The sequence below is a fragment of the Choloepus didactylus genome, chromosome 21 (assembly GCF_015220235.1).
Source record: "Choloepus didactylus isolate mChoDid1 chromosome 21, mChoDid1.pri, whole genome shotgun sequence".
Taxonomy (NCBI): domain Eukaryota; kingdom Metazoa; phylum Chordata; class Mammalia; order Pilosa; family Megalonychidae; genus Choloepus; species Choloepus didactylus.
The window spans coordinates 29,494,588-29,521,593 of record NC_051327.1 but is presented as its reverse complement, the minus strand read 5'-3'; the positions used below and the strand labels follow the sequence as shown (position 1 = coordinate 29,521,593).

At 47.2% G+C, this 27,006-nt stretch overlaps 2 protein-coding genes across 7 annotated transcripts in view; both read right to left on the bottom strand.

The window, feature by feature from the left end:
- The window catches only part of FLYWCH2 (FLYWCH family member 2), a 35,596-nt gene that overhangs the window by 2,337 nt on the left and 6,253 nt on the right, over positions 1-27,006 (bottom strand). Inside the window, exons 1-5 of one of the 6 annotated variants that reach the window (XM_037813659.1) lie at positions 10,983-11,052; positions 10,708-10,832; positions 10,083-10,519; positions 2,241-2,338; positions 1,042-1,433 (exon numbers count right to left, since the gene is read on the bottom strand). In XM_037813659.1, coding sequence (XP_037669587.1) covers positions 1,042-1,363 — 322 coding nt within the window. In that variant the 5' untranslated portion in view covers positions 1,364-1,433; positions 2,241-2,338; positions 10,083-10,519; positions 10,708-10,832; positions 10,983-11,052. Of the gene's footprint in view, positions 1-1,041; positions 1,434-2,240; positions 2,339-3,208; positions 3,321-10,082; positions 10,520-10,707; positions 10,869-10,982; positions 11,053-16,748; positions 16,770-27,006 lie in introns of those variants that run through there. The other 5 variants (XM_037813660.1, XM_037813662.1, XM_037813663.1 and 2 more) reach the window with 5 other exon arrangements.
- FLYWCH1 (FLYWCH-type zinc finger 1) overlaps positions 1-27,006 on the bottom strand; it is a 74,051-nt gene that overhangs the window by 40,826 nt on the left and 6,219 nt on the right. The window lies entirely within an intron of this gene.

The window sequence follows — 27,006 nt, the reverse complement described above, 5'->3', positions numbered from 1 at the left end:
CCCGACCCCCACAGAGGTGCCGGCTCTGTCCCGTCTGTCCGATCAGGACCCAAAGGCAACGGGGCTGGCTGTTTTCTCCTTCCACATTGGGCTGTGACTCCTAAAAAGGCAGAGGTGCCTCAGACTGACTTCTCGGGTTGGTCCAACGTCAGAGCGTGCCCCCCACCCTGCTCCATCTCCCTTCCACCCCGGGGGGCCCCGTGGGGGGCTGGGGCCTACCTCTGAGGTCCCAAGTTCCACTTCCTCAAACACAGTGAAAGGTCTGTGAGGTTCTGAGCAGATCAGGGATACAAATTTGAGGGCAAGACCGAGAAGGAGCAGGTGAGGAGGGTCTGCTCGGCAGGAATGGCAGGTAGATCCCCTCATGGGAGGGGAGCCCGGGAGCAGGCGGGGGAGTGCGGGGATGGGGCTAAGGTCCCCCACAGCCCCTCCAAAAGGACACAAGAGAGCGCTCAGCACCTCCGTCAATCCGCCCACCCCCTCCAGCTGCAGGAGCTGAGCACCCCACCCCCACCCCGTGGATGGCGCGGGCAGTCCTGGTGGCGCCCAGCAAAGATGGCTCTGTGCAACATCTCTCCAAGAAGGGGGCCCATGTCGGGGCCTGTCCCAGGCCTCCACAGCAGCTACTCGCTGTGTCCATCAGGCCACTGACCAGTGGAATGAACAATTGAGTTTGAGGCACTCTGTACCTGTTAGTTCTAGAACATACCCAGCGCCCAGGCCTGTGGAGGTGCTCATCAGCAGAGGCCTGAAGCCTGGACACGCTGACAGGTGGCCCTGAAGCACCCACCCCACTGCCCCCAAACACTCCACGAGCCCTGGGAGGAGAGAGACCTAACTGTGCAGGGCTCTCTGCAGAGGCCGCACCCGGAAGGGGCGGAGGTGGGGTTCCCACCCTCTCTGAGGGTGCCTGAGCCTGCGCCTGTAACCCCCGTGCCACCCACCTTCCACCCATGGTCCCCCAGAAGCAAGGGAGACAGGAGGAAAGCGGGGCACGCTGCAGTGGCAACTCCACATCCCACGTGAGTCCTGGGGCCTCACCTGTGTCCCGCCTGCCACGCTTGGCCTCAGGCTCCTGGGGGGCCGATCCGATGGCCCGCTGTGCCTCGGGGTGGGTCTTGAGGAGGGCCTCGGCGAGGGTGGCGGGGCCAGGCACCCCTAGTGACATGATGCAGTGCACCCCTTTTCGCTTGGCGCCAGTCACTTTGACACTGTCTTTGGAGGCTGTGAGCAGCACGAGCTTGGAGAAGTCCTTGGGCTTCCTGGGGGCTGCAGGGACCACGTCGGTGCCGTGCTCCGGGGCGGGCTCCTGGCCGGCCTTGGCGCTCTTGCCCTCCTGCTCACCGGGCTCAGGCAGGGGCATGCTGGGGGCTCCGCCTGGCCCACAGCCTCCACCTCCTCCCTGGCAAGGAACCTGGGGTCCAGGGGTCTTCCTGGAGGGGAGGCAACATCCCAGTGAGGGGGGAGCACCCACCTGGGGCTCCGGAGCAGCCGAGAAAGGAGGGCCGGGCGCAGACAGCCGGGGTGCTTGTGTCGGCCTCACACCTCCTCCTTGGCAGCCTGGGCACCGTCCCAGCCCCCCAAGCCTCCCCGTCCCCACCTGCACAATCTGCAAAGTCACCGCCTGCCTTCAGGGCTGGGGGGTGCCAAAGCAGCGACCACGAGTTGCCAGCGTCCAGGGCCTGCGTGTGCCCGGCCAGGGGCTCTGGTAACTTTTTCCCACTTAACCCTCCAGCTCCCAAGTTATGAAGGCAGCTCATTGGCACAGACCCTGTGTACAGATGGGGACACGCAGCATGTTGGGGGACCAACAGCCATGGAGCTGCCTGTTGGAGATCCCATCCAGGGCAGACCCAGGGGGCCCCACCCACACGGTACCTGGGGGTACCTCGTCCCTAAGACGGCAGCTGGTATTACTGGGAGCCCAGCACTGGAGCCCTGAGCTCAGTTCACTGACCCTCTCAGGATGCTGTGAGGTTGGGAAGGTGGGTGCCCCATTAACAGGTGGGGAAACTGAGGCACCGAAACCAATGCCCAAGGCTGAAGGGGCAGATGCCGAGCCTCCTGTGGGACCTGCCCAGTGCCCCTCACCCCAACCTGGGTGCAGGTGCAGGGAGCTAGGGGCGCGGCCGGCAGCCTGGCCCCGGGAGGGGGGCTCTGTGGGCCACAACAGGCACCTGCCGCACCATCTAGATCATCCCGGCCCTTGGGAGATGCCAGGGCCCCAGGGCGGTGGCGACCTGTGCCAGAGCCAGTGCTGGGCGGCCTCGCTGGGCGGTCAGGGCTGTGGCGGCCTCTGGAGAATCCTGCGGTCCCCGAGGGCTCCGTGGCTTCCGGCCTGGGGAGGCAGAGAGGAAGAATTGCGGGGCGCCGGAGGGGAGGCCAGGCTGGCCTGGAAAAGGGGCCCCGGGGCGCTGTGCTCGGGGTGCGCTAGCCTCTTCATACTTTTAATTTCCTTTTTCTGGGAGGTGGGTGGTGCGCGGATGTTGGGGTCTTTCCCAGAATACAGTTTTATTAGCACAGAAACAAGACTGCGGCTCTGCCAACCTCTCAGCCCACCCTGGCCGAGGCCAGGCAGCAGGGCGACCCCACACGGCTCCCCCTGGTCTGCCGCCGCGCGGGGCTTTGGGCTCTAATTCTGTTTCCCCTGCCCCATCAAAGGCTCCGGTTGCGGGGTCCACGCTCAACACTCCAAAGCTTTCCAAGACCCCATCACCAACTGGCGGGGTCCGGGGATCCGAGACGGACGCGGGCCATCCGCCTGCCCCGGGTCCGGCAGCGACCAGTCACCCCCGCTCCTCCCGACTGGTTCTTCCTGGCCTCCCATCGCGCCCCACAGGGCAACGCCGGGGCCGGTGACCTGGGGAGGACTCCGGGACCCGCCGTGGTCCAGGCACTCGCGGCGCCTCCCATGGCAGAGCCATTTCGGGCAGGAAAGGGTTACGGCAGAAAGCTCCGCCCACCCGGACGCACCAGCCCCGCCGCTGATTGGCCCCAGTGGATGTCCATCCGTTGGCAGCCCGCCCCCTGGCTCTCTCGCTCCCAGGTTCGGGAATGAATGAACTAGGCGGGTTCCCGGGCCCGCGCGTCCCCACGGCGCCCCGCACAGCCCCCTGCGACTCTGGTCCCCGCGCGTCCCCCACAGCCTCGGCTCCGACATCGCAGCACTCCGGGGCTCCAAAAGTGATGCGACTCCTAGTCCACCCACCGTGCAAATTCCTACAGGACAAAGCAGCGGATCCCTAGTCGGTGAGCGGCAGGAACCCGCCAACGGGTCCGGGGCTCGGACCCAAGGCCTCTTCCGGGCAGGGGGCTCCTTCCTGAGTCGGAGATTACAGGACAGAAACAAGCACATTCACGCCAGGCCCCGAGAAGACCGCCTCCTCAAATTCTGCGCCCTGGGCCCCTCCTCGCCTCTGCCTAGTCCCGTCCCTGCTGCCCGGCCACCTCAGAACCCCTATAAAAATTGTCTTGTCTCTGCTCAAGCACTAGCACTCACCATCCAAAGTGATGTCTTGCCCTATCTCAAATTAAATGCTCAAATCCAAAACTAACGTTTAAAACGGAAGTAAACTATTAATTGAGTAGCTCTCCAAAGAGAAACATCAAGAAAAGAAAATCTCAGTAGGCTTGGGCAGGAGGTGAATCCCCAAATACATGGATTGGGGTCCAAAAACCTGTGTAGACTGTGGCTACCCAAACTCAGACCGTTTCCCACGGGGCAAAAGGAAAGCCCGTAAATGATGCGGTATCTTCCTGGGTCCCCCGGCCTGGTCCCCCTTGACAGGACAAGCCGGTTCCAAGCAGCTTGGCTCAAGGGCGGGGGCAGCTCGTGAACGCGTCTCCTCCGAGTCCCTGCTCTGCTCTCTCTCATCTCAGCCGCCACCGCTGGCTTCTGGACAATAAACACTTAGGCCCTCGCTCTGGCAAAATGACTTTAAAATTGCATTCCAAGGAAATTCAGGCTCCACTGAGATGGACTGGAGTTCCTATGAATGTTTGACTCAAAAATTTGAAAAGGATTAATTTAAAATCTAGTAAGATATTATTCACATTCAAAGTGCCATAGATGGAATTTTAACAAGCAAAATGTCTCCTGCCATTTCTATTTAATAGAAAAGAATTCCGTGATTGCAAAGTGAGCTGTGAAATAAAGCACATCATTGACAGCTACTTTTGTGTATCAAGCTGGAAACTCTCCAACCATGCGAAGTCCTGAATGATGCTGGAGTTGAGAAAATTATTTGTAAACCTTTTTGCTCAATCTCTCGAGCACAGTAAACACTTGATAAATCACAGCTTGTATATGTCTAAAGTTGGATTGCAAACTTCCATGCTCAACCAGCTGCTCAAACGCTCCGGGAGGGCGGGTGCACACAGGGTCGCAACCGATCAGGCAGGGAGTGTTTGCTCAATGAGGAAGGAGTCCTTCGTGCCAGCTGCATCATGGCATAAATGCCCACACAGGTTGTCAAGCAGACATGTCGTCCAGGGAATCCAGAATATGCTTATGTGAATTTCCTTTTTGTTTCCATCATCGTCCAAATGAAAAAAGAAAACTTAAATTCTTGTACAAACCACTTTTACCCAAGTGCTCCCAGTTTGAAAACAGTCCTGCATAATAAACAGCTCATCTGAATTGCTAGGGTAAGAAACTAATTTCCCCAAATTTAGTTTTCTAATCAAAGGAAAGGGATGAACTAGATGGAATCGGGGTTATTTGCAAATTTTTAATAACTTAATAGAAAGGATTTATATAACATAAAAGAGAACAATAATAGCAAATCTGCATAATCCCACCATCCTATCACAAACTGCTTCCATTTCTGCATTATTGCTTTCTATATACATTTTATAACTATGTGCAAAGCTTTCAAATCATTGTAAGTTATTTGATATGAAATAGTTACTTTTTTGTGTAAACTATAAAAATTCCTTGTTTTCTTTCCACGTATTCGAGTAGAAACCACCAGCTTCAAGACCAGATGGAACTTTTATAAAATGCCAAGCACAATTTAATTCACAACTGTCATTGCAAAAACCCAACTTAAATCGTAAGCAACAGTACCCTAGAAGGCCACAAGATGGGGCTGCTGCTCCTTAAAATGAACCTCTGCAGTAAAATCAAACGCCCGACACCATTTTTCCAAGACAAGAAAAAAAGAATATAAGAAAACAAAATTTATATAGAGACATATAAAATACATAAGGAGATAAGAAAAAGATATAAAAGATATGCGAAGACTTCTAAAATGCCTATACTTGGTTTACAAAAACAGCACCAGTTAGAAAGCGAAGTCCAGTGAACAAATTCGGCAAAGGCAAAATCATTTCCAGGCTTAACAACTATTCATCTTTCCGGAACATTCTGAAACAGAGCCCCGGCGCCGTCCTGCGTCCCTCGCTCAGCCCGCCCACCCTTCCTCTTTCCTCCCCACTCAGGTCTTAGACATCATTATGGACTAACTTTATTGACCTGGCTTTCATTTTAAAAGCAGGTATTTTCTGTTTGTTTTTAATTATATTAAAATGCACTAAAGTTGCTAGTAAATAATTTATCAAAATGTTAACAGTACTGGGAATGAGTGGTTTTATTTTTCACTAATTTTTTATTTTCTCAAAATTTCTTGAAACGTGTGAACTAATTTTTTTACATTAACTGATTTTTACAATGGGAAAATATTAAACATTCAAAATATAAGATATATTTACTCACATGGTAAATTTTTCTGTTAGTCCATTATTCAGTATAAAAGGGTCCCCATTCCTATGCAACATAATGTCATACAAGAAAATAAAGGTTAATATAAACAACTAGAATAAAGACATGAATAAAATTAAGTATATTAATGTCTTGGTTTCAAACTTAGTTGAAAGGGAAAGTGAGCAACCCCAGGACTTCCTGGGCCACGGGGAAAGGGAGAGAGAACCCCGACCCCTGCCCTCCTGCCCTTGCCGTGGGGAGAGCAGGCAGCCCAGAGCCCCGTGCTCGGTCCGAACCTGGAACCTCAGCCAGGCGAGCTGGTGCTCGATGCCAGGAACAAAATCCTCCAAGAAAACCCATGTGCCTTCAAAGTAAACAGTCAGGATTATAGCCCAAGGAGTAAACTAAAAATCCGTATGTCCACACTGATAGGAATGACTGAAGAAAAAGTGCGTGGAAGGAGCACCAAGTCTCCCCGACAGAAGACTCAATCGCCCACGGTGTGGGTAGACCCTGTCCCCCAGGAGGTCAAGCTCAAGGCCCTCGGTGTGGCTGTGGGCTGGACTGGGTCTGGCTCCCAGAGAGAGAGCACGGGAAAGGAAGGCTGGCGGCCACGGCGGAAGGACCTGGCAGACCCCCCAGCTTGGCCACGCCGTGGGGGGGTCACAGCATCTGCCCCCATGCTAACATCATGGACTCACTGTCAGCGTGCAAAGAAAAGGGCCCTCACCTCTGGGGTCTTCTCTCAAATGCATCATCCCAGGCCCATCATGAGAAAACAATCTACAAAACACCTCAACATAGTCAAGGTCATCACAAACAAGGAGAGACTGAGAAACTGTCACAGCTGGGAGGAGACTAGGGAATTAATGTGAGGATTAAACGCCACAGGATGAGGGGTGAGGGCCCTGGGTCAGAAAAGGGATGTTAGAGAACAAAGCCTGTGGTTTAGTGAACAGTAGTGCACCAACCGTAGTTTCTTGATTTTGACAAATATATCATGGTTAGCCTTAGAGGACCCTGGGGAAGGGTCTACTGTCTTTGCAACTTTTCTGTAAATTTAAAGCTATTCCCTAATTTTTAAAACAGTTTATTTTAAGGGTAAGTATTCACATGCATTAACCGAGCTGACATTTCAGCTGTTTAATCACAGAAAACCCATTTAAAGCAACTTTCATTATCAGGTAGTTTTGTGGGTTTTGTGTAGTTTTGGGTGTGCTTTTTTTTAAGTGTGTTGTGTGTTTTTTAGTTAGTCTTTTAAAGTATTTTTTCTCTAAAAGAAAAGGTTAAGACACAATGAAAAATGAATTTTAAACACACACGTCAAAGATTGGGCATCACAGCCCCAACATAGTCGCCTGGTGGGGACTGTGTTTTATGGATCATTTTCATGTGTCCTGGAAAAAAACAAGGCACACTACTTTTCTGAAGACCAAACTTCAGGTCATTTAAAATCTCATTTTTCAAAATCACAAAAATTTCTGATTGTCCCCTTGCTGTAAACCATTTACATAGTGTAACAGAACCTTTCCTTAAATGATTTTTTTTTAACTTAAAAAGTTACTGCTGCTTTAAAATCCACTGTATTTACTCTACCTCGTGCAGCAGCAGACAGATAAGAGTCCCACCGGTGGCGCTGAGAGGGGAGGCTCTCCAAGGTCACCTCAAGGGCAATTTCCAGCCCGAAGAGGAGGAGGTGAGAAGGAGTTTGTGTGTCCACGTGGGCCAGAGCCTTGCTGCCTTTAGGCCCTCCAGGAAGGTCAGGATTAAAGCACACAGCCCCCAAAAGGTTTCTTTTAGCTTCTAAATACATTAAGTTTCTAGCTAATTCTACTGTTCATAAGCAGCTTTGGAGATGTGCTGCCTCTTCAATGCCAAGTGTCCATTTCTACTCTGGGAAGAGCTTCTGGGACACTGAAATGTAAGGGACACTTGTTATGTTCAGACAGTGAAGTGCAAGCTTCCGCACCACCACCCACTCACGCGTTAACCTCCCGCTCTTGTTTCTCCCTCCCCGTAAATGGAGGGCGCTGATGTCACCTAATTAACAGAGGTTTTGTGCAGACAGAGTCCAGAAGCACCCAGCAAGCGCCTGGCATTAGGAAAACAGATGAGCACTAGTGTTCATTTCCTAACGAAGCCTGCCCCCTGCCCCTACAATTCTGGGGGATGAAAACACTGCCCCCTTCCCAGCCGTTCCAGCACCACCTGCAGCCCAGGGAGGACAGTGGGAAACACAACTCTGACACTTGGTCAGGTGCTAAGGTCCCGGGGCCAACCCCCCTCCAATGTGTTGCAAAGATCTGACCCACTAAGTTTAAACCCTTAGGTGTAAATAGAATTAAGGAAGTTTTATTTTGTTTGGTTTGGTTTTGAATGTGCACCATCCCCAAGAAATTTAATCCAAGTTGCAACACATAAGCTGATATACAATAAGATGAACTCTGAAAACATTATGCTAAATGAAATACTGCAGAAACGAAAAGACAAATCTTGTGTGGTTCCACTTACATGAAATACCAGGAAAGGCAAATCCATAAAGACAGAAAGCAGATTAGAGGTTACTGGGGGCTGGGGGAAGGGGGAATGGGGAGCTATTGCTTAATGAGTGCAGAGTTTCTGTTTGGGGTGATGAAAACTTTGCTTTGGAAACAGATGGTGGTGGTTGCACAACACTGTGAATCTAATTAATGCCACTGAATTGTGCACTTAAAAATGGTTAAAATGGGACATCTTATGTTACATTTTACCACAATAAAAAGGAAAAATAAAAACATAAACTGATGTAAAATATTCCTCACTGCAGGTCTCAGAGTAAAAACTAATACCAAGATGCACAGGACCCTCCCCCGAGGCGCGGCGCCCACCCGGCTGCCCGTGTCGTTCCCTGCGTGGCCGCAGGCAGCCCTGCCAGCCTCTCTCGGCAGCAGCGTTTCCTGGTTTGGCCAGTGGAGCCACTGGGGGAGGCTGGAGTGCGGGAGAGGAGTAGAGACGCGGGGTTTTCTCTTGGCCCCGCCCGGCACCTGGCTCCTGGAAGCCGCCGGCCCCACCCCCGCCCCGGGCCGCAGTCTCCGGGTGCCACGCAGTTCTCGTTTGGCTCCTCAGCTCTCCCGTCTCCCCTTAGCTAGTTCCCTCAATCCATTTCCTTTTTCCAACCTGTACCAGGCCTGCTACCCAAAGCCTGGCTGGGGAGCATGGGAGAAAGCAGACCCTCAGGCCCCTCTCCCAGCCTCCAGGGCGGGAATCCGCGCCTTTGCGAGATCCCAGCAGCTCAGGAGCACATCCCAGCAGCTCAGGAGCACGGAAAGTCTGGGAACAACTACTGGAGGGTCTTTATCTCTCGGAGGCGCCCCGACTAATATGTTCTCCAAGACATTAAAAGGTTGTAATTAGAACAGTTGACATTTTCTAAGTGTTGACCATGTGCCAGACACCGCGCTAAGGGCTGTCCAGGTATTACCTGGTGTAGTCCCCCGGGGGCCCATGCGTTAGACACCGCAGTTATTTGCCAGGCCAGCGCGGGTGAGACAAGAGGCCGGGCCACCAGATGACAGCGCCGCACCAAACCGAGCTGCCCGGCCTCAGAGCTCGGCTCGTGGCCGGCATGCTTTCAAGTAGTCTGTCAGGAGCAGAAGTTGAGCCTCTGGAGAGTCATGAATCCAAAATTCATGACTGAGACAGGCATTTTTTAAAACGGATCAGGAAACAGAGTGCAGTACGTGAACACAGTTCAGATATTGATTGTGTGTAATTTTTGTTTCAAGCACGCATGTGTGTGTGTGTGTGTGTGTGTGTGTGTGCGCGCCTGCGTGCTCTTTCTCATTGGGTCTCAGTCAAAAGAGTTTGAAGGTATCAACAAATTGGTAGAAGCCTTTTGGAGAGGAATTGGGCAACAGCTAACTGTTGGGGACAATTAAGGTAGCATATATAATATTCACCTTCAGTGATACCGGTGACATGCAACATGGCCGCCAGGGCTGATGCAAGAACAGCCTAAGCTATAATTAGCCTTCTTCAAGGAAGTAACAGTAGTTCCCGCCCAAGCAGTAGCTAGTTCGCGCCTAAACAGTAGCCGCCCATTGGCCATCCACCCCAGCAACACCAATCACCAATCCCAGACCGCTACCTGTCCTTATTAGCCACCCCCTCTCCCTCCAGGGCATATATACCCTGCCTCTTCAATAAAGTTTTGCAGCTTGATCAGAAACCTGTCTTGCTGTCATTCGTCGTGTCTCTTGTCCCATACCATTCCTCCCTCACAGGTATCAGAGCCTCCGTTGATCGTCCCGCGGGCCGGGACAACTGGCGCCCAACGTGGGGCTCGAGCCTTGTGAGGGACGGAACGCCGCACTCAAGGAGAGAGGCCTCTCACACTCACCGCACCCGGGATCGCCGCGAAGTAACTCGCTCGCGAGACGAATCCGTTCAGCAGTTGATCAGTGTCGGCGAAAGAAGGAGAAAAGAAAAGAAAAGAAAGAAAACAACGAAAGGTAAGCCCCCCACCCCCATCATGGGACAAGTAACTTCCCAACACGGAATATATGTTAGTCAGGTCAAAGTATCGCTCAAGGCACGAGGAACTAGAGTTAAGAAAAAGGATCTCACACACTTCTTCAATTTTCTACTAAAAACCTGTCCTTGGTTCCCCCAGGAAGGTACCATAGACCAGCGATGCTGGCAAAGGGTCGGTGATTGCTTAAAAGACTACTACCGAACCTTCGGTCCTGAAAAGGTCCCGGTCACTGCTTTCACTTACTGGAATCTAATTAATGAAATCCTAAAAGTCCATTCTCTGGCCCCTGATATTCAAAAGCTCTGTGGAAAAGGGGAAGAAGCGTTAAGAGAGCACTCTCGCCCCGCCTCAGAAGCCAACTCAGTAATTACTGACATGCCTGAAAAACCTCTAAATGAGGACCCAAACGAAAGCAGACCAAACACCCCTATCAGTCAGGTCTGTCCGCTAGCCAATCAGTGTAAAGTTGAAACAAAGGCTGAAAACTTACTTTCTGTGGAGGATCATTCCCTTCCTCCGTTTCGGCCACCTCCTTATGCGCCTGGTCTTTCAGAGCCAAATCCTCAACCACGTTCTCAATTTTATCCAGTTACGTCCCTGCCTCAGTCCAATGCGCTAGAAGAGGCCACAGAAAACCTCCGGCTACACGCCGATAATTTTAAAGAAACCTTTAATCAGGAACGGCTGCGAGCTGCCAATTTGCTTGCTGATCTTCGGGCAGCGACTCAAAGCGTTGCAGCCCTTACTCTCCCAGAGAATACTCACCCTTATGCCTTTCCAGTCACACGCAGTCAGAGCTCCCAAAATGGCGCTGCCAGCTCCCAAAATGGCGCTTCTAGTAGCGAAAGCGAGGAAGAGGAACAATCAGACCCCCCCAGTTCTGATGCAGAGGAGCAAGAGGAAGCTAGTACTACCTCAACAGCTAAATATAAAAAACTCAGTTTAAAATATTTAGAAAAATTAAAAAAGGCAGTGAATGATTATGGCGCTACCGCTCCCTTCACGCTCACCTTATTAGAAAGCCTTAGTGAAAAGGAACTCACTCCTAACGATTGGTCCCAATTAGCCAGAGCTGCCTTGTCCGGCGGCGATTTCCTGTTATGGAAATCCGATTATGATGAGCACTGTAAAAAGTATGCCACCCGTAATGCCCGTAAAGCCACCTCTAAAAGATGGACATTAAACAAATTTTTAGGTCAAAGCCCCTACCATCAAAATGACAAACAAGCTCAATTCCCCCCAGGCCTCCTAGCACAAATACAAACGGCCGCGCTTAGAGCATGGAAGAAACTTCCACAAAAGGGTGCGGCCACTGCCTCTCTCACTAAATTAAGACAGGGACCCGATGAACCATATACCGATTTCCTCAGCCGCCTACAAAACATGGCTGAGCGTCTATTTGGGGCCAGCGAAAGCGAGAGTGATTTCATTAAACACCTGGCCTATGAAAATGCCAACGCTGCCTGCCAGGCAGCAATCCGCCTCTTTCGCAATACCAATCTTAATAATTACATAAAACTCTGTTCTGGCATCGGGCCCACTCAAACTCTTGGAATAGCCATTGGCGCGGCCCTTCAAAACTTTGCAGCACAAACTAAGCCTCCAACATGCTATAACTGTAAGCAACCTGGCCATTTTTCAAAAAATTGCCCCGTTGTTTTTTCTCCATACCTCTTCACCCAGAAGACAGGCAATATTTCGCCTTTAGCGTCCCTCAAATCAATTTTCAGGGCCCTATGACCCGGTTTCAATGGAAAGTCTTACCACAGGGCATGGCCAATAGTCCAACCTTGTGCCAAAAATTTGTCGCTGAGGCCATTAACCCTATCAGACAGCTATGGCGACAAATCTACATTCTTCATTACATGGGTGATGTCCTATTAGCAGGTGAGGACGTAGATAAATTACATTTTTGCTTTCAAGACCTTCTTAAAAATTTAACAGCAAAAGGTCTTCAAATAGCCCCCGACAAGGTACAAACCTCAGACCCTTTTTCTTATCTAGGGTTCGAACTTTGGCACCAACAAGTTTTAACACCCCGCATTCAATTGCGAACCTCCCATTTGCTAACGTTGAATGACTTCCAAAAACTCTTAGGAGACATTCAGTGGCTTCGCCCCTACCTAAAACTACCCACTGAAACTCTTCTACCACTCTTTAATATTTTGAAAGGAGACGCAAGTCCCTCCTCTCCCCGAAGCATAACTCCAGAGGCAATGCAAGCGCTTACCATCATAAATCAAGCTATCCAAAATCAAACTTGCTTTCAAATAAACTACCACCAGCCTTTAATTTTTATAATTCTTCATACAATTCACACGCCTACAGGCGTATTCTGGCAATCCAATTTAAAACAACCAAACGGGCGAGGCCACCCACTACTCTGGGTTCATCTCCCAGCTACTCCAACAAAAGTGCTCTTGCCATACGTTGCTCTTATAGCTGCCCTCATAATTAAAGGCCGGCAAACTAGCCGGAAAAGATCCCGATTCCCTTATTGTCCCATACACCCAAGATCAAATCCATTGGGTTTTCCAAACCAATGATGAATGGGCTATCGCATGCTCTTCATTCCTAGGCGATATTGATAATCATTACCCAAACGACCCATTAATCCAGTTCGCTAAAATCCATCAATTCACTTTCCCAAAGGTCACTAAAGCAAAACCCATAGACTCTGCTACCTTAGTCTTTACTGATGGTTCAGCAAATGGGACCGCAGCATATGTCATCCAGGGTCAAGCATTTTCTGTGCGCTCTCCCTATACCTCAGCTCAACTTGTTGAGCTCTATGCAGTCCTGCAGGTTTTTTCCCACCTTCAAAACCAACCTTTTAATTTATACACTGATAGTGCATATATAGCTCAGTCCATACCGCTATTAGAAACAACTCCATTTATCAAACCGTCCACCAATGCAGTCCCCTTATTCTCAAAGCTACAAAAATTAATTCTCAAACGACAGCACCCTTTCTTCATAGGACACCTCCGTGCCCATCAGAACCTGCCAGGCCCTCTAGCGGAAGGTAACGCACTAGCAGACGCTGCCACCCAGCTAATATGTTCCAATTTTTGCGATTCTCTAACCCTGGCCTCTCAAGCCCATGCCCAACACCATTTAAATGCAAACACTCTCCGCCTGAAATTTAACATTACAAGGGAGCAGGCAAGAGAAGTTGTTAAAGCCTGCAAAAACTGCGTAACTCACCTGCCAGTCCCCCATATGGGAGTCAACCCAAAAGGGCTCATCCCAAACGAAATCTGGCAAATGGATGTCACCCATCTCGCTAGTTTTGGACAACTTAAATATATACATGTCTGTACTGATACGTACAGTGGATTCATGCTAGCTAGTTTGCAATCAGGGGAAGCTTCAAAGCATGTCATCTCTCATTTGCTACATTGCTTCACCGTTTTAGGCCAGCCTAAAACCATTAAAACAGATAATGGACCTGGGTATACTGGAAAAAACTTTCAAACACTCTGTCAGCAATTGCAAATTAAGCACATTATGGGAATACCTTATAATCCCCAAGGACAGGGAATAGTAGAGCGAGCACATCGCACCCTAAAAAATGCCCTGTGCTGTCTAGCTGATAGCACTCTCAACCTCACAAAGCAACGTCCCCGAGACCTTCTACACCATGCCCTTTTTGTCCTTAACTTCTTAACCCTAGATGTTAATGGACAATCTGCAGCTGATAGACACTGGCATCCCAAAACACAAACGCAACAAGCCACTGTTATGTGGCGTGACCCCTTGACATCAAAGTGGAATGGGCCTGACCCCGTTATTATTTGGGGACGAGGCTCTGCTTGCATATATGATCAAGAGAAAGAAGGCCCTCGCTGGCTCCCAGAAAGACTAATTAAACATGTCAATTCACCACTGCCAAAACAAACCCCTCAAACTCCCAAACCCCCCCTTGATAATAACCTCTCCAGGGAAGAAGGCTCTCCCTGAGAAAAATCTCTTTCTTTTCTCCTCCAGTGCATCAACACTCCAGCGACCTCACAACTCCTGCCAGGGGCCCGCCCCCGTCGCCGCTCGCCCCAGCCCTCCCTCAGAGAAGAGCACCCGCTGCCGCCTGCCCAGAACACGCCCAACCTACGTGCAGCCGGCAACCAACAAAGGCCCAACTTACAGGTTTGCCCCATCGCTAAGGCCACATGAACTATTAGCTCTTACTAATTGGCTCTCTGGCCTTGCTATTTGCGGCCGGGTTAGCTACTATAGCCCCAAAGGATTGGAATCTATTTGAAAAAGCCTTACTTGCTATAACATACCTGTGCATTGTGGGGTGCATTACCCTGCTGACCTCCTTCCCTTAACTAAAGGACTTAATAAGCCTTCATCAATACAACCATGTTAAGCCTACTACCACTCAAAATTGCCGCTTTATGCCTTCTCTTACCTAGTATATCGCATGGCAATCCTGATCGCAATTCCAACCCCCACCAGCCTTGGAAATGGACCCTTGCGCGATGGGAAGATTCCAAAATAATTCTTTGCAATACCACTGCAGGACGCCCCTCTTTTGTTTTTAATGCCACTGATCTGTTTCCCCCTCCTAATCCAAAACCTGTTGGTTATCCTGGCAGCCTTAATATACAGAATTATTACATGTGCCCATCCTCAAATCCTGGAAAACCGTACTGCAATTCCCCCTATGAGTACTACTGTGCATACTGGGGGTGTGAAACACTGGCCACTAGCTGGAAACCCTATGCCCCTGACAAATTTCTAAATCTTACCGAGGTCCCATATACTTGCCAAAACCCAGGCAACCGCTGGTACGATAGGTACCTCTGTCCAAAAAAACTTATGCTCACCGTACTAGACCCTACTGATACCTCTTGGCTCATGGGTCGAACTTGGGGCTTCCGAATCTATTTAGCAGGATCCGACCCGGGATCTCTTATTCTAATAAAAAAAGAAGCAGTACAGCAAAAACCATCCGCCATAGGGCCAAATGTGGTGCTCGCTCCTCCGCGCCCAACTTCCCCTTCTCCCAACTTCCCCTTCTCGCAAACCCGCTAATTCTTCCCCTACTACCAACCCAACATTGTCACCCTCAAGCTCTTCCGTAGAGCTTAACCCAATCTATAAATACTCCAAGCCACCTTTCTCTCTCTAAACTCCTCCCAGCCTAAACTTACTCGCAGTTGCTGGCTATGTTTCTCTAGTAATCCCCCTTTTTATGATGCTGTAGCCCTTAATACCTCATTTAATATTTCTGACGAAGACAATCCTCCCCAATGTCCTTGGAATACAACAAAAATCGGCCTCACCATGCAATCCGTTATCCATTCTGGGCATTGTATTGGTAACGTTTCCCCCTCCTTAAAAAAGGTCTGTGCACAGTCGTCCTTTCCATCGCAAGGTAAATTCTATATTCCCCCTACAGGGGCAAAATGGCTGTGCTGTTCCACGGGGCTTACTCCTTGCGTATCAGCAAAAGCCCTCACTGAAACTAAGGAAATGTGCCTCTTGGTGGCTGTGCTACCCCGTGTCCTCTTCCATGAAGAAAAAGACCTTTATCAACACTGGGACGAGCAATCTCCAACCATGCTAAGAAACAAAAGAGAAATTATCACGGCTGTCACTATTGCCTCTCTTTTAGGTATTGCTGGCCTAGGCACCGGAACCGCCTCTATCATCCTCCAACGCCAAGGCTTCTCCCACCTAAGAGCTGCTATAGACGAAGATTTAGCCCGCATTGAAACCTCCATCACCCATCCTGAAAAATCCCTTACATCTTTATCAGAGGTTGTTCTCCAAAACAGGAGAGGCTTAGATCTACTTCTCCTTAAGCAAGGAGGGCTTTGTGCAGCATTAGGCGAGGAATGTTGCTTTTACACTGATTATTCTGGAATAGTTAAAGATTCCACGACCAAGCTTAGAGAAGGAATTGCAAACCGCAAACGTGAGCGGGAAGCCCAAGGAGGCCCCTCCTGGGGATTCAATGGAGTCCTCCCTTACCTCCTCCCTATATTAGGCCCCTTGATAACCCTAATCCTAATAATATCTTTTGCTCCTTGGGCCATAAGAAGAATAATACAGCTAGTAAAGGACCAAATTGATTCTGCCCTAGGCAAACCTATTCAAGTGCATTATCACCGGCTCCACCTCGCTGACCAAGGCGTAAATCCAGACTGCTTGAATGCTACCAACCCTGACGGGTAAGAATCCCCCTCCTACGGGAGCAGCATATAACTCAAAAGTATGCTTCTAGCTTATGCTATGATTGGTACCGCTGGGTGCGAGGCAAAGCACTGCAAAGGAGGGCCAAAACAATCAAAGGCCGTTTTGAGCTCCTTGAGAAGTATGCCTCATTAGCATAGGGGTTTGCTCTGCAAAACATCCCCTCCCCAGAAAAACAGAGCCACAAACAACTTGGGGAATGAGGCCTCTATTTCCCCCAGCAGGTTAATGCCAAAGGAATGCTCAATCAGCATTCTTCCTCCATCCTTTTGAAAAACAAAGGGAGGAGATGTTGGGGACAATTAAGGTAGCATATATAATATTCACCTTCAGCGATACCGGTAACATGCAACATGGCCGCCAGGGCTGATGCAAGAACAGCTTAAGCTATAATTAGCCTTCTTCAAGGAAGTAACAGTAGTTCCCGCCCAAGCAGTAGCTAGTTCGCGCCTAAACAGTAGCCGCCCATTGGCCATCCACCCCAGCAACACCAATCACCAATCCCAGACCGCTACCTGTCCTTATTAGCCACCCCCTCTCCCTCCAGGGCATATATACCCTGCCTCTTCAATAAAGTTTTGCAGCTTGATCAGAAACCTGTCTTGCTGTCATTCCTCGTGTCTCTTGTCCCATACCATTCCTCCCTTACAGGTATCAGAGCCTCCGTTGATCGTCCCGCGGGCCGGGACAGCTAACAACATTCCGTATGTGTTTACCTTTGACCCAGCATTCCCACTTCCAGGAATTTATCTTGAAGACACATCTCCAATAATATAAAAACACGTGTGTACTTTGAAAGTTATCACCTTTTTGCATATATGTTATATTTCACAAGAAGGAAATAGCTGAAACTATAAAACTGTAACCCATAACATTCTTTGAAATTTGCTAACTACTTGTTAAATTGCACTTGGAAAATTATCAAGTCTATGTAAATATGTTATATTCAACAATAAGAACAAAAACAAAAACAAAACACATATGTACCCAGATCTTTACTGCAGCACTGGTCGTAATTGCAAATTATCGGAAACAACCTAAATGCTCATAAATACACAAATGGGTAAATAATCCATGGCATACCCACTAAATGGAGTACTATGTAGCCATTAAAAAGAATGTGGGTGAGCCTTGGGAACCGAGGTGGAGTGACTCAGGATATACTGCTAGGTGAAAAATGTAACATGCAAAAGGGTATTTATAGTGTGCTACCTTTGTTTAAGAAAAAAAGGGAAATTAAAAATATACCTGTGTCTACCTGTGTTTGTAAGATGGACACAGGAAGGAGAAAGCAGAACCCAATAAGAGGGGTTATCTACGGGGGAGGTGGGGACGGGCAGAAGGGACAGGAGGACAGAAAGGAGGCAGACGTGTGCGATGGACGAATGACACTCCTTGGAGCTACATGCTTTAAAGGAAAATTTAAATCACAAAGAAAAAATACAAAACACTTTTAATTAAGTCATTGTTACCAAAATTTTTAATCTAGAAAAAAAGCAATGGACTGACTTTGTAAAGTTTCCAACCCGGGTTATTCGCATGTAAAGATCATTTCTATACTGGGAAGCTTGTGGGCAGATCAACACGGGCTCGTTGCAATTCCCCACCCCAAAATGGCATCATAAAGACGGCGACGACAAGCACACACCGAGGTGGCTGAGGCTCCATCCCATTGTGGGATGCCGAAAGGCTCACAGCTTATTTCCCTCATCATGTGGTCTACTGTGAGCGCTGCGATATTCATGGTTGAATTCTTGCTGGAGAGCCCCAATTTAAACTCTGCCATCCCACGATCAGATGGGTGCAGAATTCATAGGGCAATGGGACCACCAGAAGGCCTTCTCATCTTGGGCAGAGCCTCTAAACTCGGGCTGTCACCACGACCCACCCAAACTAACCTGGAGGGAAAACCCTGCTTTCTTCTGTTTGATATTTAAGCCTTTCCCACTTTGAGACAGTCTTTGCTCCTTCATGCCAGCTCTACTCTCTCTGCAAATTACTACTGTTCCAAGTTCATTCTCTCCCATCCTCCCAACACAACTTTCAATTTTGAGGTGTCAATTTTAGCTAAGTAAAAAGCAATCAGGTAACTGGAAATACACGTGATTATAATCCAGAGCTTAATTCTTTTAGAGTCTACCCATATTGTTAAAAAGGAACTTGAGCAGAAGAGGGAGTTTTTGTTGACAGAGAAATCTTTTAAGACATCTTTTCTAGGGCTGCCTCCCTATTACTGGGTGCTGAAACAGCCCAGTGCCCAGCTCCTGTAATTTCTTTAAGGAGACCTAGCTGCAGAGACCCCAATCAAATGCCGAGCTCTCCTTTATAGAAGGTAATTTAGTGGACACTGAGGCTCAAAGTTGTTCTCAAAAATCAGAGACTGATAAAAACATTCAACAACTAGGAGTAGAAGGGAACTTCTTCAATCCAATAAAAAGCATCTAGGAAAACCCCACTGCTAACATCACACACAACAGTAAAAAGCCTAATGCTTTCACCTTAATCAGGAACGAGACAAGAAACAAGATCACTTCTCAACACTGTACTGGAGGCTCTAGCCTGGGCAGCCACAAAAAAAGAAATAAAAGGCATCCATATTGGAAAGAAAGAAGTAAAACTGTCACTATTTTGCAGGTGGTGTGATCCGGTATATAAAAAATCCTGGGGGATCCACTAAAAACTATTAGAGCTAATAAACGAGTTCAGCAATGTTGTGGGGTACAAGAGCAATAAACAAAAATCAATACTATTTCCACACACTTGCAATGAACAATCCAAAAACGAAATTAAGAAAACAGTTCCATTTACAATAACACCAAAAAGAATAAAATACTTAGGAAATAAAGGAAGTGTAAAACCTATACTCTGAAAACTATGAAGCATAATTGAAAGAAATTTGAAAAGATCTAAATAAATGGAAAGTATCCCATGCTCATGGATCAGAATTGTATAATATTGTTAAGATGGCAATACCCCCAAACTGATGTACGGAGTTAACACAACCCCTGTCCAAATCCCAGGTGGTGTTTTTGCAGTTTTGCATGAATTGAAAACCTGATCCTAAAATTCATATGGAAATTCAAGGCAGCAAGAGCAGCCAAAACAATTATGAAAACAACACAAAGTTGGAGGACTCATATTTCCCAATTTTAAAACATACCACAAAGCTACAGTAATCAAGGCAGTGTGGTACTGGCATAAGGATCTAGACCAATGGAATAGAACTGAGAGGCCAGAAATAAATCCATACATCTATGCCTAACTAGTTTACAAAAGGGTGCCAAGAAAATCCAAAGGGGAAAAATAGTCCTTTTAACAAATGCTGCTCGGACAATTGATATCCATATGCCAAAGAATGAAGTTGGACCCTCACCTCACACCATATACAAAAAGTAACTCAAAATGGATCAAAGACTGAAATTTAAGGACAAAAACTATGAAACCCTCAGAAGAAAACACAGGAGTAAATCTTCATGACCTTGACTTGGGCAATAATTTTTTAGATATAATACCAAAAGCACAAGCAATCAAAGAAAAAAATAGATAAACTGGACATCATTAAAATTTAAAACTTTGTGCTTCAAGGGACACTGGCAAGAGAGTGAAAAGATGACTCACAGAATTGGAGAAAATTTTTGCCAATCATATATCTGATAAGGAAGGATACTTGTATATAAGGAATTCCTGCAACTCAATTTTTAAAAAGACAAACACGCACTTAAAATTGGACAGAGGGGAGAGTGAGTTCTGGCGTGGCAGCCTGAGGAAGTCCACTGACCCACTCTCCAGGGAAACTGGTGATTATTATCTTTAAAATAGTATTTGAACCAAGACTGCGCCCTCCGCACCCCCCCCCCAGCTCAGCGGGATGGAGGCTCCACTCTAGGTGGCTGTAGCAAAGTACATGGGGATCCCTCTCCCCTCCCGTCTCCCCCAGCCCCCAGTGGGAGGGCTTTCTTCCCCAGAGGAGCAGGCAGACATCGGCACTTCTCACCCTGCTCCCAGCTACCTGTTGCTGAGGCCAAGTCCTGGCAAAGTGCACTCAAGAGGTGGGGACCCCCTTCTCCTGCCCGACCCCACTCACGGAACAGAGGCTGTACTTTGGGCATGGCAGGCTGAGTCCTGGGGGGCTGACAGCCCTCTCGCGGGCTCCCGAGGCAGTGGTTCCCAGCCAGAAGGGGCTGGCCACGGGAACCTTGGGCTGCTTCCCACCCCCTCCCCTGAGGGCTCAACTCCTACAGAGGGGGTGTCACTCAGAGAGAAGCTTGCCGTTGCCCCCACTCCCAGCTCCGTCTGAGGCCTGGTTCAGGCATTACATCTGGGGAAACAACAGGCCATGAGCTCCTAATCTCTTCCCAAAGGAACTGACTTCATTTGCAACAGTGCCTAGAAAAGTTTAAACCTAACAGTGCTCGGGGAAACAGTGGGAGCTGCAGGGAAGGGAAGTGGGAGGAGATCCGTGGCTCAAGAAGGTGCGGCCTGACTGCAGAGGAGCTAGGGGAACAAAGGCCTGGCCTCAGAACAGTGAACACTGAGCTGGATACTATCCCGGGAAGGGGCCCGGATCTGATGGACTGCATCCTAGGGGAATCCATGTCCCCAGGGCACTGTTGAAGGGAAAGAGCAATCAGCAGGCAATTACTGGAGTTTAACAGCTGGGTGTGGTCAGGGACAGAGGGGCAGGGGGCTTTCCAGGACACTGTCCTCCCAGGGCGACCTGGGCACACCCATAGCTGTGTCTCCCTGAGGAGCAGCTTCAGGGGCTTGCAAGGTGGAGGAGAAACAGGCTTCACTAAAGCAATCCAGCAGTCACCCAATGTAAGAAAGGAATAAGTTTCGTTTTCACATAGAGACAGCATGGAATAAGGGAAATGGAGGCAAAACCAGTTTAAACAAGCCCCAGACAAAGAGAAGAGAGAATCTGCCTGATGTAAAGAGACATGAGGTAGTATCAGAGGTGGGAACTCACAGCAAAAAAATAAAAATTTGGGGGGGGCATTGGCTAATCAGTTCAAAATCTCAATAATGAGCTAGTTGGCTCTCTGGGATTGGCTGTACAAATTAAAATCTCAAAAGATGAATTAGTTAGTGTTCTCGGATAGGCTGTAACCTCTGTAGTACCCAGTCAATGGGGAAACAGGGGAGGGACTTGCGAATTAGGAGTAGGAGATTTAAACATCGCCATTCTCTTCCTCTGGGGCGCCAGCCTTCCGCGTGTTTGGCTGGACGCCCCATCTTGCAAGATCGTAAATAAATTCTTTTCTCCTCCAGAACCGAGAGAGCGTTTATTCCCTTACAGGTACCACTTTATTTCCGACAACTTGGGGGCTCGTCCGGGATCCAAAGCTTCGGAGGGGGACCCCCGAGGTGGACAAAGGGAAGGCGCGCCCCGCTGATTGAGCGGTCTCGGACTCCGCCATTGGGGGCCCATCTCCAGCAGCTAAAGGGCCCGAGACCAGACGCTTGGATCTGCCGGTTGTGGATGAGAAAAGGGGGAAAAGAAAAGGCCTGCCTCTGGTTAACCAGGCAACTCCGTGCACGGACCAAGGTAAGGAAAGAAATATTATATTACCTTGGTGGTTAAAGCATTCTGAAAGTCTGGGGCTGATCCTGAGGGAAAGATGCCCAAACAAGACTCAGAATGGGGACATTCTGATGAGCCTAGAGCTGATCCTAAGGGAAAGATGCTCAGGCAAGACTCAGAATGGGGAATAGAGGCAGTCAGCCGGCCGGGAATAAAGGGAAGGGGGTACCTTTAGGGTCCCCGGGGAACATTCCTCTAAATAATCCATTGGGAAACATGTTAAAACATTGGGCTAAAAGTAATTGGACCAAGGGAAAGGGTAAAAGAAAATGATCAAATATTATTGTTATGTTTAAAAAAAAAAAAAAAAAAAAAAGCATTTTGCTGCCAAATATATTCTGGCCAAAATATAAGGCAGATAAGAGTTGGCTTTGTGCTGACTTCGTGTGTCATGTTAATAAAAATAAACCTTTTTCCAAGGCAGAATTGAACTGTGCCATGTGGTGGCTGCAGGGAAAAAAGAAACTAAAACCTGGGATAAGCATTCCCCCACCTTATGGTTTCCCCTCCCCCACTGGGGCGGGAACCATTAAAGCTTGAGGTTTTGGTGGAAGCAGTCTATGCCCCCAGGCAATTGGAGAGCCAGTTAATGCTGACTGCTCCAGTAATTACAACCCACCAAAAGTTAAAAAAAAAAAAAATGGAGAGATTTCCAAAAGTTTCTGTTTCTAAAGGCTCTTAAAGAAAGGAAGGTAAGAATCATTAATAAAAAGCCTAGCAAGGCTAGCTGAATAACAATTAACTTGATTCTTAAAATCTGGTTTATGTAAATATCCCTTTCTTGGGAGAAGAAAGGGAAATGGGAAAGAGGGCGGCTATGAGAGAAAGAGAGAGACTGCATCCACCTAAAATAAAATTGGCTGTACCCATATCCCCAAAGAACGATGAAAGTTGAGGTTTGAAGTCAAGTGGTCTCAGGCTGGGAGAGTGGAGTGGCCCACATGCATGAAAAGGGTGCGTTTGCCCTGGGGGTTGAGGGTGGGCCTTCCGCCTCAATGCTCTAGAAAAGTTTTGCCGCCTCAGGACCCAGAGGGTGGAGCACATTCCCAGGGGAATGGGAAAAGCCTGGCTGCCACCCCACTGTTAGGTAGAGCCTTTACCCCGAAGAGGCAGAGTCTGGGTGGCACCCCGATGTTTAAGAAGGGTGGGGCCAAAAAGGTAATCTCCCCAACATCACCCCAGACTTTGAAAAGAAAAGGGCTGCTACAAAAGCCTCTGAAAAGGGTTGGACTCCCACTCCCTCAAGCCCCAAGAATACAATGTCATTCTGTTAATAACTCAGACTTTAAAAGGTCAGCTATATAAAGGAATTTTAGCCTAATATTCAGAGAAGATCCAAAAATCGATGAATGGCTGAATAAGCCATTAGAGGAAATATTCAGAGAGTCAACAAGCCAGGGAGGAAACAGACAAAAGTGAGATAGAGAAGTAATTGGAGCAGTTTAAAAAAATAAAAAAAAGGAGGAAGGAAATTTGTAGCATGGGGTTTGTGTGATTCTCTATTCATATACTTATGTGGGGCTAAACAGGTATTAATAAATACATTTACATATTTTAGTGTGCTGTGTAATTAAGTCTAAGGCATGTGGAAGCTACATTTAAAGTCCCTTAATGTGTGTATCAGGGTATATAGAAAGTTAAATGCACATTTTTTAGGACTGTATTTGGATGCATTCTGAGAGTTAAAACTTCATGAATCTAATGGGAGTTTAAGTTGTATGTTTACACAGGAATGTGGGATAGTTGTATTTGTATGTAATAAAAGCATGTAATATAATTACGTAAGAGTCTTTCAAACTGTTAAAGTTTGTCAGTGTGTAATTTAAAACTTGGCAAAATTTTTTTTTTTTTTTTTTTTTTTTTACTCATCTATAGTAAACTGAAGCTATTTCTTTGTGTCTTTATAGCGTATACTAGTTGTGTGTACTCTAAAGCTGGGCAATTGTGTGCAGTTTCACAATAATGTGAAAAATGAAAAAAAGTGAGAAAAACTGTGTAAAAGTTTTCTATGTATGTGTAACAGTAGTGTATTGGCTATACATGCTTGTAAATGGGAATGTATGTCTGTTTCGTATGGTTATGAGTGTGTATATAAGTTATATGTGTCTGTATTCCAGATATATGAGACTGTGTATTCTTGTAAAAAGCAGAATAATTTTTCTGATATATTTTGGGCAAAAGCAAAAGGTCCATACTCAAAGTGCAAGTAAATGTTCCTATAAAAGGGTTTAAGGTTCACTAAAGCTGAATTAAACAAACTTAGAACAGTGAATGGTTCATATCTCTTCCCAGGTCTCCATTTGGTAATGCCAGGTTGCTATCTTAACATTAAGTCTAATAGGAATAAAGACACCACATATATTGTCAAATACTACACACCAAGGCTTGTCCTCCTCTCCCTGGAGAGTGGGTTTTTACTCATCTAACAGCAAAACTTGTGTGTATGTTCAGGGTATGCATATATGTGAATCACGTATATTCAAGCATCACTAAACTAGGTGTACTAAAAACTGAATTTTAAGTTAGCATTTAAGAGTGGTAAGCCTTTTTATGTTCATTAATCTTAGGTTATTGTAAATTATTGTTGTCCTTTAGTCTAATTGTTCTAGCCTGAAATGTTGGTAAGTTGTGTCTGTACCTAAAGCAGGTATTAGCAGTTTTACACTAGGGGAGTCATTAGAGGGGTGCAAGCCATGTGTAATTTAGTACTTAGGCAATTACAAGGTGTAGGCCTTTGGTTTTTGGTTTGCCTTTCCCCAGGAGGACTGGAGAGCTCCCCTCCCTAGACACAAAGGATCTTTTTCTTAAGAATTATATACTGGCCTTGTCTTCTACTTTATCATCTCTCAGGCACCGTGGACTGCTGGCTCAGACCCCGCCTCTTGAATTTGCTGCCCATCGACATCAGCCTGGCAGCTGGGTTCTGATCCAGTCGTGGAAAGAATCCAGACTTCAACCGATCTGGGAAGGACCCTATCAAGTCTTGCTGACAACTGAGACGGCAGTCTGAATGGCAGAAAGAGGCTGGACTCATTACACACAAGTGAAGGGACCGGTGCCTGAACCAGACGATAAGTATCCAGCAACTCAACCTGAATCCTGGAAAGTGACTCCTACCTCAGATCCCCTAAGGATCACTTTAAATAGGCAACAGTTAAAGGAACATATTAGAAGGGAGAAAGGGCTGGATTAAACCCTATGTTTGCATTGTGCTCTGTGTATAGCTTAATGATGAAATTGCTTATGCTGATCATAATGTTCTATATTCAAGGAGTAACAGGTTCTGCTAAGCTGGTTATAAGTGTAGTCAAAGGCTTAAAGTCTCAAACTGTACAATTTGATGTTTGTCAAGTAATGAGCTGTAAAAATCTAAAACATCAGCAACAACTGAGGGAGGAATATAAGCATTTATGTAAGCAGACTGTTCAAATAGAAAGCAAGATTGTTGGGGGGCGAACATTTGAGAGTATAACTTATGAGACACCTAACCCTTGTTATTCTTCGAACACTGCTTGGTGGACCACACAGTATGAGGGATGGGTCTTACCCAGGTTGGAGGAAAAACCATTAAGGGAAACTTGGCTGGAATTTAACTCTCCAGTACAAATTGACCCCAAGGTCATTAGAATACTTAAGACCAAAGACTTAGAGCAAACCACAGAAATAGAGACAGGTTATGGAAATACAAATGCCTGGGTAGAATGGGGCAAACATACCATCCAGAGTCTAAACAGAAGTGACTGTTATGCTTGTACAACCAAACAACCCACTGTTCAGATTATGCCCTTCCCCTTGGGGATGAAAAAGCATGAAAGGGAGTTTAAATGTATAACACTCCTCTTTCAAAATGCTACTCCTGGTGAAAGTTGTAGTACGTTGTCCTCCCTTTTCCCTCCAGTCCAGGAGGGAAGTGTCAAAGCCATACCAGCGTCTCACCTTGGTCCTGGAAACCACTCTGCCTGTCTCTCCAGATGGGAAGAAGGGCTCCAGGATCTTGGTACCAAGGCTTTGTGTACACAAGTGTGGAATGTGAGCAAGGATAGTACTGGCAACTTCTCCAGCCTAACTATACCCCGAGCAGACCTCTGGTGGTACTGTGGGAAGGGCATCCTCTGGCCAACACTACCTGAAAGGTGGGGAGGAACCTGTGCTCTGGTTCAATTGGCTATCTCATTTACCCTGGCATTTGAAAGTAATAAAGTACCAACCCAAGGCAAAGGAGAAAAGAAAAATGTACAAAGTGTACCTAGTTCCTTCAATAAAAAATGTTTGTAGATAGTATAGGGGTTCCCCAGAAAGTTCCTAATGAGTTTAAAGCTAAAAATCAATTAGCTGCAAAATTTAAATCGTCCTTATTCTGGTGGGTCACCATCAATAAAAATGTCAATCATCAGCTAAAATTTATCAACTATACCAGGAATGTCATTAAAGAAATAGCAGAACAGTTAGATGCCACTAGCCGAATGGCATGGGAAAACAGAATGGCCCTAGACATGATGCTAGCTGAAAAAGGAAGCATCTGTGCTATAGTTGGGGGAAATTGTCGCACATTCATCCCCTATAATACCGCGCCTAATGGAACTATCATCAAAGCCCTACAAGGCTTAACAGCCTTATTTCAGAAACTAGAAAAGAATTCTAGCATTAACAACCCAGTCATAGAATGGTTGGAAAATTGGTTCGAGAAATGGAAAGGAATTGCAACATCTATTTTAATTTTCCTTATCATTCCAGCCAAAATGTTTATAACAGCTGAGTGCTACATAATCCCGTGTGCTCAAAGGCTAGTTCAGAAAGCCATCAAAACCACTAGAATCAAAAATAAGAAAGATCCCTATGATGAGGAATGTAAAAAAGCCCTTAGCAAATTTGAGAATCTAAAATGTGAAAACTAAAAGTGTTTAAAAAAAAAGAGGAGGGAATCTGTAAGAAAGGAATAAGTTTCGTTTTCACATAGAGACAGCATGGAATAAGGGAAATGGAGGCAAAACCAGTTTAAAC